We start from the raw sequence: 12552 nt of genomic DNA, 5'->3' as shown, positions 1-12552 counted from the left end.
ATATTTATTGTAACACTTTAAAATAAGGTCTCATTTGTTAACAATGTATTAACGAAAAAATAATGAGCAAAATATTTTTCAACATTTACTAATCTTTGTTAATGTTATTTAATAAAAATGACATGTTCTGTTCATGTTAGGTCAAAGGGCATTAACTAATTTAATACAACTTTTTAAAATAAATTAACTAAGATTAATGCTGTAGAAGTATTGTTCATGTTAACTAAGGTTTTTAATGCTGCTTTTTGTGTCTTTTTTAGCTAAACTGTATAAATCACCAGATACTTTCACCATCACGCACTGCTGTTTTCCACACGTTCTGCTAAACGTCTCAGAAATACAGTCATGCATGTTTGGGACGACATGAGGGTGAGTCAATGATGAGAGTTTCATTTTCGGATGAACTATGCCTTTGAAGTGTTGGTTGCTGGCGGGACAGGACTGTACCCTCCACTGTACAGAGAGAGATTCCTGTCCCCTAATGACTGGGTGGATGTGTTTATGTATCATGGGTTATTATCAAACATGAGTCAACTGTTTATCTTCTGTGCCCCCTTTTCTTTTTTTCCTCTCACGTTCTGACATTCACTACTGTACATCTGATAAATGTAATACTTAGACAGTTCCTAACTCTACACTCTTAAAAGAAAAAAAGGTTCAGTGGAGGTCTATATAATATAAATATATATATGTATATGTGTGTGTGTATGTATGTGTATATATATATATATATATATATATATATATATTTATATCATATATTATATTATATAGAACTCCACTGAACCTTTTTGTTTCTTTTAAGAGTGAATATATATATATATTTATTTCGAATATATATATTATATCTGAAATTTTCTTCTAGAATGATCATTTTTATAAAGCTTGTATATTTAAGTTAAGTAATTTCACTTAAATGACAATTAATAGGTAATCTGCATTGCCATTTAAGTGAAATTATTTAACTTAAATATACGAGCTTGATAAAAATGATCATTCTAGAAGAAAATTTCAGATGGCACTTAGAGGCTTTTGCATCTGAACTCTTCATATATATATATATATATATATATATATATATATATACACAGAAATGTCTTAAATGATTGCATAATACTTTCATGTTTAATGGGTTATTATTTTTTAAAGAAAAGGTATGTTTACGAGCTGTTTAATTAATACAATTGGATTTAAATGAAATGATTTAAAACAAAATGAATTCATTATGTCCATAAAATGATCCCATGTTTAGAACCCCTAAAAGGTTCTATAAGCGCCTGACGGAACCCTTTAAGGTTCCATATAGAACCTTTTCTTCTAAGATTGTGGTTATGATGAGCGGTAATAATAATAGTGATGCGGATTGCTGTTTTTTCCACGAAGCTGCTCGGATGGAGTGTAATAACTGGTTAGATGCACAGAAGCCATGCTCTAGTTAACTAGTTTTGTGTAGAAATACACCTCTTTACTTTTTTTTTTTACTTTTTTTTTTTTTAAGATGACAGAAACAAGAATTTTCTGTTATTATGAACAAAAGTTTCTCTTTCTGTGGTTTTATGGCGTGTAGCTCTGCGGTTGTTTTCTTCTCTCGCTCTGCTCTTGAATGGTTTGATCCCGTGAGGATTAGCTGCTCTGGAACAATAGAAGTCATCTGTGTGTGTGTGTGTGTGTGTGTGTGTGTGTGTGTGTGTGTGTGTGTGTGTGTGTGTGTGTGTGTGTGTGTGTGTGTGTGTGTGTGTGTGTGTGTGTGTGTGTGTGTGTGTGTGTGTGTGTGTGTGTGTGTGTGTGTGTGTGTGTGTGTGTGTGTGTGTGTGTGTGTGTGTGTGTGTGTGTGTGTGTGTGTGTGTGTGTGTGTGTGTGTGTGTGTGTGTGTGTGTGTGTGTGTGTGTGTGTGTGTGTGTGTGTGTGTGTGTGTAAGACTCTCCGTCACTTTTGGGTGGGCTTCATCTATTCAGACCCCATGGTCCTCAAAAACATTAAGCAATGCATGTTACAAACCACAGTTGTTTTAGCAACATTGCTTGACACAAACCACAGATTTTATTAACAGAGAAGAGTTCATCGTCTCATAACACAGATATTAATTTAAAGCATTCGGCTTGTTTTTAGGACAGCTTATGCATTTATTTGAAGATTATTAAATCAGCAAATTATGCGGTTCTCAGAACATAAATTATTGTTAAAGTGTTTATAAGGGGAAACTTGTGTCTTGTTTCCATTCATTTCATTTGGGAAATTCATTCTTTTATTCAGCAAGGATGCATTTAGTTGATCGAAAGTGACAGTAAAGACATTTATAATGTTTTTGTAAAATAAAATGTACTGTTACTTTCTATTCATCAAAGAATCCTGACCATTTTTTTTATCACGGTTTCCACAAATAATATTAAGAAGCACAACTGTTTTAAACACTGATAATAATCAGAAATGTTTCTTGAGCATCAAAATGATGCTGAAAATTCAGCTTTGAACAAATATTCAGATAGAAAACAGTTATTTTAAACTAATATTTCAAAACTATTACCCCAAACTTTTGAACAGTAGTAGTTCATGGACTTCACAGTTATATTATATTTAAGAATCAGAATTGTCTCACATGTTTCAGAAAGACACAAATACGTCAATAGTTGTCATACAGTAACTGTAAAGAGTTATAAAATCATCAGATCATTTGATGTGGAAATGTTAGAGTTCATATTAAGATTTCTGACAGAAGCACGAGGCGTCAGCAAACCCTGTGTGTGTGTGTGTGTGTGTGTGTGTGTGTGTGTGTGTGTGTGTGTGTGTGTGTGTGTGTGTGTGTGTGTGTGTGTGTGTGTGTGTGTGTGTGTGTGTGTGTGTGTGTGTGTGTGTGTGTGTGTGTGTGTGTGTGTGTGTGTGTGTGTGTGTGTGTGTGTGTGTGTGTGTGTGTGTGTGTGTGTGTGTGTGTGTGTGTGAATGAACATGCTCTTAAGAATAAGAGCAAAGACAGTCAAACATCCATGAAGAATTCCACAACAGCCAATTAAAACGCTGCCCAACTGAGAAGACAGTTTCCTGTGTGTGTGTGCGTGGACTTTTTTTTTTTTTTTTTTTTGGTTGTTCCCCATGAGGAAAAAATCTTATAAATCACACTAAGTTATGTTTTTTTGAAAATGTAAAAATGCTTAAGTTGTGTGTGATGGGCAGGTTTAGGGCTAGAGTTAGTGTAAGAGGAGAGAATATACAGTTTGTACAGTATAAAAACCATTATGTCTATGGAAAGTCCCCATAAAACATGAAAACCCAACATCTTTAATTAGGGGAATGTTGTTCCTTTTGTTGTAATGAAACTGGAAACTGGAAAAGCAGACATCTAAAGCGGAATAAACCCGTCTCGTATAACCGAGACTGTGTCCGTAAGCCGGTGTCGCAGCGGGAGGTTAAACCTCTCCAGTCCAATTTACTTTCAATCTGCACACATTCCATATTTCATTAAGAACATTCCAGAATCACTCCCAGACATTCCGGGACCTGCAGGGTTCCGTCACCGCTGCCGCTCAGTGTTCCCACAGGACAGTCATATCACAGATGAGATTTAACATCTGAGGTGTTGCTCTTTAAAGAGAAGTACAGTCATCTCCCTTCTGTCAAAATCCAGAGATCTTCTCATCAAATTCTTCCATGAGCTTTTTATAGCTTGATATTCTATACTGTATGACAACTTTTTTTTAGTATTATTTATATACTATTATAGTATTATTTTAATTAGCTTTTATTTTTTGTATATTTTCAGTTTTCACTTACATTTTTATTTAAGTTCAAGGCGAGGCAAGTTTATTTATATAGCACATTTCATACACAGTGGTAATTCAAAGTGCTTTACATAGAAGAAATTAAAATAATCCAAAGAAATAAGAATAATTAAAACAGAACTTTAGTCTTTTTTTAATTTTTTTATTAACGTTAAATATTTCTTATTTCGGTTTAATTTTAGCACTTCAACATAAACTTATTTCATTTAGTTGCCAAGGCAGCATTTCTAATTAGTTTATTTAAAAAAAAAATGCATCTAATATTTGTTTTTATTTCAGCTTTTAAGCCATTCTTTAAAAATTCAGTTGTACTTCATATATAACGACTCGTTTCTGTTTTGTTTTTTTTTCGTACATTTTTATAGCCTTCTTTACATTTTATAAGTGCAATCTAATCAACAGAGTTGCAAATGAAAACAGAACCTGAGACAACATTGATATTCACACAAACCACAACTGAGAAACTTCTGATAAAACAAAATGTCCCGATTCTTGCACGGGACTTAATGACTTGTCGCACGTTTCCATGCATCATTTTTCCTTGATTATGATGACACTCCCATATTTAACGCATAATTAGGCACTCAGATACACACATCGTCATGCCCCTCCTTATTAACTTCCTTCCTGCTTCCTGTCCAGCTGACCCTTAAACAGGAAGTCCGATGATTCTGTTGGTCTGTAACCGTTCAGCATCATGAACCTCACATAAACACACACAAAACACTCTCGGGCATGTGCTTGAATCACTTTAAAAGATGAACTTTCATTTGTTTACGACGTTATAAAGATAGGCCATACACTACTATTCAAAACTTTAGGAACTGTAAGGTTTTTTAATCAGCAAGGATTAATTAAATTGATCAAAATGTATAATGCGACAAATAATTTCTGTGTCAAATAAATGCTGTACTTTTGATATTTATTCATCAAATATTCGTGAAAAAAGCAGCACAACTGTTTTTAACGTCAGTAATAATCAGAAATGTTTCTTGAGCAGCAAATCATCATATTAGAATGATTTGTGAAGGATCATGTGACACTGAAGACTGGAGTAATGATGCTGATAATTCAGCTTTGATCACAGGAATAAATGACATTTTGACATATATTCAAATAGAAAACAGTTAATAATATATATAAAGACATGAAGATGTCTGAAGATTTATCTTGATGCAACTATTTCATTTCGTCTCGCGTAGGAAAGCTGGCCGTTTTGGAGCACATCATTTGATTGACAGCGAGAGTGTGGATTGTGACTAATCCGTGAGAGTGTGAGGCTGGGTGAGGGGTTGTTCACGGCGGACCATCACCGTGGCGATGGTGTGTTTGATGACATCACAAATGGTCAGTAATGGGAAGCTGGAAATGACACCTGACCTTTGGAGAGCAGAGGTCAGCGCGGGCGTCATGAGAACCTGTCGTGTGTGTGTGTGTGTGTGTGTGTGTGAGAGAGAGAGAGAAAGAATTCTTGAATGTGAAACTATCACTTTTCAGATGCATTAATTGAATGTTGCAGGAAATTTCCTTAAGGAAAAATGAGGATATAATGTTCATAATTTCAACCAATATGGTTCCTACTTACTGACAAGGCAATGCTGACTCAACCAATGGCATGAATTTAGGGCGGGACTATATATTTGTCCAACCACCCATCTTACAATAATCTGTTCTGAGAACGTTTAGCAAACATTCCCTTAATAATGTTTTTTCTGAATGTTCCCTGAAGGTTCAAAACGTCCAGTTTTTTTAAATGTTTGAAAAACTTTCTTAATGTGAACGTCAAGTAAACATTCCATTTGATCATTCCTCAAATATTATGGGAATTTTACTTTTCAATGTTCTCTGAACTTTCTGAAACAAGTAGTAACATTTAAAAACCTTAGATGAACGTTCAACTTAAACTTTCAGAAAAAAAACAAGGTAACACTTTATTTTATGGTGACTATATGTACTTACTATAGTAATAACAGTAAACTAGATAAGAAAAAGTTTGCCAAGACAAGCTTTGAACTTGGCTTGAGAAAGCCGGGCCAGAAAGTTTTAAGTTTTAAAAGCTTGAAGTTTGAAGTAGTTTAAAGTTTAAAATAGTTTAAAGTTTGAATGTTTTGAAGGCAATACAGTCTATCAGATAGATAGATAGATAGATAGATAGATAGATAGATAGATAGATAGATAGATAGATAGATAGATAGATAGATAGATAGATAGATAGATAGATAGATAGATAGATAGATAGATAGATAGATAGATAGATAGATAGATAGATAGATAGATAGATAGATAGATAGATAGATCGATACATGTGCTTTTTTCCTGCTTACACGTTTGTTGGTCATCCGAAACAATCGGAATTGGGTCACTTGAACCATGTAATGCAGATGCTGCCTAAATTAAACTTTAAAGGCACAATGAAATCAAAATTCACAATACCTATTTTTTCTTATGAATATTGCAGTATTTATTATAATTGATTTATCTGTACATATCATTATTGTTTTAAAATCCATGTGCCTCATAATGTTGAATCAGAATAACTTCTCTTCTCTTCTCTTCTCTTCTCTTCTCTTCTCTTCTCTTCTCTTCTCTTCTCTTCTCTTCTCTTCTCTTCTCTTCTCTTCTCTTCTCTTCTCTTCTCTTCTCTTCTCTTCTCTTCTCTTCTCTTCTCTTCTCTTCTCTTCTCTTATGACGAGGGCGGGGCAACCTGTCACTCACATGAGATCCACCAATAGCAAACCACAACCATCTGAACCATCTTTCAAAAAGCCGTTTCACTCATATATACGTCACAATAGGGAAGAAATGACTATCACAACTTCTGTTTCATGCTGACTTTAAAAATGACTTTTTTGAAATAAAAATGAAATTTCACGTGCACAAATGTACATTTTCCAGCAAAAATACAATCTTTTCTGCAGCTTTCAAAGAAATAGAAAACTATGTGTCTGTTATTCAGCTTTGTACTAATAGGAAACCTATAATGACTATTAGTTTATCTTTTTTTTTTTTTTTTTTTTTTTTTGAAATTGTGTAATAAGGCCAAGTTTTAATAGTGGACTGACTCGATTTTATGTTTTATTTATTGGTCTTTCTTTTACTTCTTTCTCTTTTCTTTGTTTTCTCTCATTTTTATTTTATTTAACCCTTTGGCTACACTCAAAACTCATTTCAAAGAATGAATGAATGAATGAATATGTAATCTAAAGCAGTCATATTAAATAATCTGCACATTTTATCCTTCCTTGTGTTTTTACTGTGTAAAACAAGCATGTTCATTCATTTATTTGGTTTAATATAATGATCTATAATCTTTAATATTTATTAATGCAATGTCAAAATTGACATCTGATTTCAGTATGTGACATTTGTTTATGTCAGTATATTTTGAATCATGTGAGAGATTATTCTTTCTTCACATTGATGTTCCTAATTTTTTTCTTTCTTTCTCTCTCTCTCTCCCCCATCCGTGTCTTGGAATGTCTGCCGACGGGTCTCCCATTGTCCTCATCCATATGGCCGCATTATGGGGTCCTGTCACCAGGCAACAGCAGGTTCTTTTGCGGTTGCCATGACGAAGATTCTTTAATGACGTCGTATCTGCCCCCATGTGCCTCTCTTCATTATGGATGGAAGGTCCTTTTAAAAAGTCTGGGCACCTCCCCCGAGTGCCCTCCTCAACTCCCCACCCAAAACACACACACTCACTCGTTACTCAGCCTCGTAACCTCCTCGGCTTCCAAAGGGTGACTGGAACTAACAATCCCACAATGCCGGCTGAAAGAACTGGTGTGGATATTCATACAGGCTCTCTATTGTGTTGACTGAGAGAGGAGGGTCGGGGGACGCAGTGCTGTTAACAAACCCATAAACTACAGAAAGAGTTTGCGCTCTAGAATTTTATGTCCAGTAACCAAAAAAAAAAAATGAACTAAATGAACTAGTTTTGGTCAAGCCATATTTAAATTTTTATTTTTTTTAAGGAAAAAATGACATTTTTATAGTAAAATTAGAAACAATTTGACATCCATATTGTTCTAAAAGTAAGATTGATTTGAAATAAAACCAGTAACACTTTATCTTAGTGTCATTGTTACACACGTTACATGTAGTGATTGTAGTAATAACAGCACATTATGCATAATTACATGCAACTAACCCTAAACCAAACCCTATTCCTACCCCTATATGGTTCATTATTATTGCACAGTACTTAAATGCATAATTACACTGTAACATGGACACTTTACAATAAGTGTTACCATTAATACATCTATAGTTGATATTTATATAGTGTTCAGGGCTGATGGATGTCAGTTCTTTGTTTTTTATGCCTTGTAAACTTGAACATTTGTTTTGATGTATATCCAATAACAAAGTATATTTAGCTAAAATAGATGTGCAAGAAGTATATGACAGTCTTGGAAGCATCAGTCATGTTTTGCACTATTGTTTTTACAGTTGATTAATTTAGCAATTATTGCAAACTAAAAACCAGATGAATTATTAATTTTTAGAATTTTTTATTTTGAGTAAGGAAAACTATATTTTTCCGATGGATCAAAAATGCTTCTAGAAATAAAATGCAATGTTTTGCAGGGCAAATGAAAGTCAAATGGCCTGAAAGTGTGAACAGAACAAAAGTTGTTGTTGAATCCAGAAACAGTCATTTGTTCCAAACTTCTTTTTCTGAGTGTGTGTTTCTTGTACCGGTGCACTTCTATACTGGTACTAACCAGTCAAATCAGGTCATGCAGTCCCGCCGCACACTCTTAAGTGTGACTGATGTGTTTTTGCAGCATTGAGTGGCCATATGACCAGCTAAGCCTTCAGAAACAAGGTTTTGGAGAACCAGTTGCACTTATACTTCACAACTGACTGTACACAGTTATTCTTTTTTTAACCGCTTGGTTCTGAGGTACTACCAATGAGGTTCATTCTCATGTTATACAGGACGTTTGAGCTTCTGCAAGAGCCAATGAGGTTCATTCTCGTGTTACGCAGCACGTTTGAGCTTCAGCAAGAACCAATGAGGTTCATTCTCGTGTTACGCAGCACGTTTGAGCTTCTGCAAGAGCCAATGAGGTTAATTCTCGTGTTACGCAGCACGTTTGAGCTTCTGCAAGAACCAATGAGGTTCATTCTCGTGTTACGCAGCACGTTTGAGCTTCTGCAAGAGCCAATGAGGTTCATTCTCCTGTTATACAGCACGTTTGAGCTTCTGCAAGAGCCAATGAGGTTCATTCTCCTGTTATACAGCACGTTTGAGCTTCTGCAAGAGCCAATGAGGTTCATTCTCCTGTTATACAGCACGTTTGAGCTTCTGCAAGAGCCAATGAGGTTCATTCTTGTGTTACGCAGCACGTTTGAGCTTCCGCACGAGGATTGTTCTCGCGCATCAAGCAGGTTCGGTTGAGCTTCTATTTCTGTTCAATAATGAATCATATAAAGCGATCGAGTCTCTTCAGAAAATTTGGACTAAAACGCTCAATTCATATGGATTAGTTTTACGATCTCTTTATGCTGTCAGTGGAGGGACAGAAATCTCTCAAATTTTATTAAAAAGATCTTCATTTGTGTTCCGAAGATGAACAAAAATCTTACTGGTTTGGAACGACATGAGGGCGAGTAATTAATGACAGAATTAAACATTTTGGGTGAACTATCCCTTTAATGCTAAATATAAGCCTTTATGACTTATAGCATTAAAACTAATATCAGAAATCACAGAAGATGTGGGGTGTTAAATCAAACATGGTTGAATGAAAGTTAACTAAGACATGTTAATGGCTTTTGCAATCTGATGTTAAGCTTGTATTCGCTTTGGAACTGTATAAGTCAAACAGAGGCATTAAACAAAAACACAAACATTCATATTTGTGACAAAACTGTAAATGTTTATTCCAAAGAACATTCATCATACACAATTTTAAAAAAAAGTTACAAAAAATAACCATTTCCGACGAGCTGAATAAACTAAATGTAGAGGTCTTAAGTTCAAGGAACATGATCCATGAAGGTTTGCATACAGCAAGGCACTATATACCGGCAAGAGAATCCCAAAAAACAGACATTTTCCATAGTGAACGTAGATCCTGCTTGACGTTATTTCTCGCGTGGCCTCGTTCAGCTTTGAGCCACAGTGTGGACGGGTGAGCAAAGAGTTACAGATCAGTCAGGAATTGCTTCATTTTCCCAGCTGTTTGTCCTGGCTGACGTTCCTCGTGTTGAAGAGTCTCTGCAAATGTGCCAAAGCAGATTCCTCTAGATTTACACACTAATAACATCACGTCCTCCTCAGCACACTGAACACATCGGTAAACATCTTTGATCAGCTACAGCTAACTTAATGGTTTTAGCCTTTTACAAACTTATCCAGGTACCTAAAACAGATATTTTGTCCGATTTTTCTTTCTCTTTCACGCTCAATACAGTTTTGAAACAAAGAGGCAACACTTTATAATAACTTTCAGAGTGAAAACAAACATTATGTGTAACAGATCAGTAGTTTACGCACATTTACACAATACATTGAAGTACATCAACTTATGATCATCGGCTTTTATCAGCAACATAATGTTACTGAAAACAATTATTAAAGGATTAAATCAATTTGAGCTAATCAGGTGCTTTAAAATACAAACAAAATCAAATTATAAGTAAAATTATATAATGTTTAACAGATCAGTTCATGCACATTAAAACATGAATACTGTATGAAAATATATAGCCAAATGAATGTTTCAGGACATTGAATGAAGGCTATTTTAATGACCTGTTAAACTTTGCATAATGTTTGTTACTAAAGTTATTAAAAAATGTTCACCTTTCAGAAATGCATATCCACAAAAGACGTCATGTTAAATAAAACAAAATTGATCCAATCAGTAGTCCAAGATGCTTACAAAAAGGAAAATCAGTCTGAAGTTTTACAAGAGAACAGAAACATCTGGAGGTGGTGCAACACAAAATAACTTTTTGATGTACTGTAAAATGATTTCAAACAGCGTCTAAACGTAATTCCTCTTGTCATATTCCCCGTTGGGTGTTGCTCTTTTGGTGGGCGCGTATTGTACCGAGTAGCCGGAGTTTCTGGAGGCTGGGCACGAGCAGCAGAGCATGCTTCCCCCGAGCAGCAGAAGCGCGGTGGCCGCCCAGCCGATGTAGAGAGCCGCTCCGATCTCCCGCTTCTGGGACGCCGGCACCTGCGGGTTGTAGAAGTCGGAGATGATGCTGTTGGCCATCCAGCACAGGGGCACGAGCATGAATATGGCACTGATGATGTAGATGACCCCTCCGACGTTCACGACCCGTGCCTTCACGTTATCCGTCTTGATGCAGTTGGTGCACTGCGCGCCGGCGATCACCACCATCAGCCCGATGACGCACAACACCGACGAGATGACCGTGAGCGCGCGCGCGGCTTGGAGGTCGTGGCTGAGCGCGAGCATGGAGTCGTGGATCTTGCACTGCATCTGGCCGGTGCTCTGCACGGCGCACGACATCCACAGGCCTTCCCAGATGGTCTGCGCCACCACGATGTTGGCCTCGATGAAGGCGGTGACCTTCCAGGTGGGGAGCCCGCAGACGACCATCTCCAAGAGCGTGCCGAAGACGCACAGGATCAGCCCCAGGATCTCCAGAGCCGCGGAGGCCATCTCTTTTACTCCTTGTAGTGCTTAAATATATCTGTGCACCTGCTCTAGAATTTTGGGGACGTCTGGGAAGGCTGCTTTCCTCTCCAGAGTCTGGTTTTATTTTCTTCTAAAGTCTTTTATCCAAAGTTTCTTCTTCTCTCCAAAGTTTTTTTCTTTCCAAAAAACTTCTATCCAAAAGTTTCAATCACAAAAACTGAAGCGCTTTGATCAGGTGGACCGCATCTCCTCGCTGCGTCTCCTCTGTGCTTTGACTAACGGACTTCTCCTGGACTGCGAATAAGTGGAGTGGAATAATAGCGGTACGCCAAGAGGAGGGGTGTGTGTGTGTGTGTGCGCGTGCGTTTGTGTTTGTCGAAGACTGAAGTGAAACTTTCATCCAATCGCACAAGAGAGCATCTGTTGCTCGCCAATGAGGATGCAGAGAAGCTGTGCGTTTGTGTGTGAAAGTCTAGAGGGGGGTCTATAAACGAATAAAACAGTTTTTTTTTTTAAACAGCTATTTTTTTTATATATATAAAATCACTTAGGTATATAGGCTACAAGCCAGCACCAAAGCAAATACAAATAAATATAAAAATATAGGCTATATAAAAAATTTAATATTAGTTAAATATCTCATTTGAATTTCATTATTAAAATATTTTGTCACAAATCCTATTCGTGTTAAGACATGTTCGCTGAAAGCACTGGAAACAGCCCGCTCCTAGAAACTGTGACCTGTCTCCGCCATCTTGGCTCTAATTCGCCGCTCTATTTGCCGTCCTCCACATTGGTACTTGAGCCGTAATGGCTTCCGTTGCGGCATGTTCTCTTAATCCATCAGAAAATAGGCATTATGGGATAAGGGCGGAATTGTAGCAGTGGTTTCCGGATTCCCTGGATTGGCCTGCTGGAAGAAAGAAAACAAGGGAGGTTGAAAAAACTCCAGGTTTTTGTGTTTTATCACGAGTTTATAACAGGTAAGGGCTTCTGGCGCCTAAAAAAGTTAGTCGAAGTTTCTTCGCATTTGTATCCGGAAGTGATTAATCAGCCGAGACTTTGTGTCAGTTCCTTAGCGGCTTCAGTAACTGTTGCATGTCAAAAGTTACATTTCAAATGAAGTAATACAGTTGTATTTCTCGATA

At 36.6% G+C, this 12552-nt stretch overlaps 2 protein-coding genes across 3 annotated transcripts in view; one reads left to right on the top strand and one right to left on the bottom strand.

Annotated features, from left to right (window-relative positions):
* Positions 1 to 9646: 9646 nt before the first annotated feature.
* On the bottom strand, positions 9647 to 11737 carry cldn5a (claudin 5a). The gene has a single exon (XM_082187909.1). The coding sequence runs from the start codon at positions 11426 to 11428 to the stop codon at positions 10781 to 10783; it is 648 nt and encodes a 215-aa protein (XP_082044035.1). The 5' UTR covers positions 11429 to 11737; the 3' UTR covers positions 9647 to 10780.
* A 495-nt stretch (positions 11738 to 12232) lies between these two features.
* The window catches only part of LOC309512346 (septin-2), a 41975-nt gene continuing 41655 nt past the window's right edge, over positions 12233 to 12552 (top strand). For both annotated transcript variants that reach the window (XM_082187895.1, XM_082187894.1), the window contains exon 1: positions 12233 to 12387. The gene's annotated coding sequence lies outside the window, so the exon portion shown is untranslated. The remainder of the gene's footprint in view (positions 12388 to 12552) is intronic.

Source organism: Leuciscus leuciscus (assembly GCF_965113295.1).
Source record: "Leuciscus leuciscus genome assembly, chromosome: 13".
In the NCBI taxonomy this organism is placed as follows: domain Eukaryota; kingdom Metazoa; phylum Chordata; class Actinopteri; order Cypriniformes; family Leuciscidae; genus Leuciscus; species Leuciscus leuciscus.
The sequence above is the reverse complement of the archived record's forward strand: the minus strand, read 5'-3'. Positions and strand labels throughout refer to the sequence as shown.

Bases quoted from the DNA above. Each gene is read 5' to 3' on its own strand.
- cldn5a (XM_082187909.1), bottom strand. From the start codon at position 11,428: ATGGCCTCCGCGGCTCTGGAGATCCTGGGGCTGATCCTGTGCGTCTTC.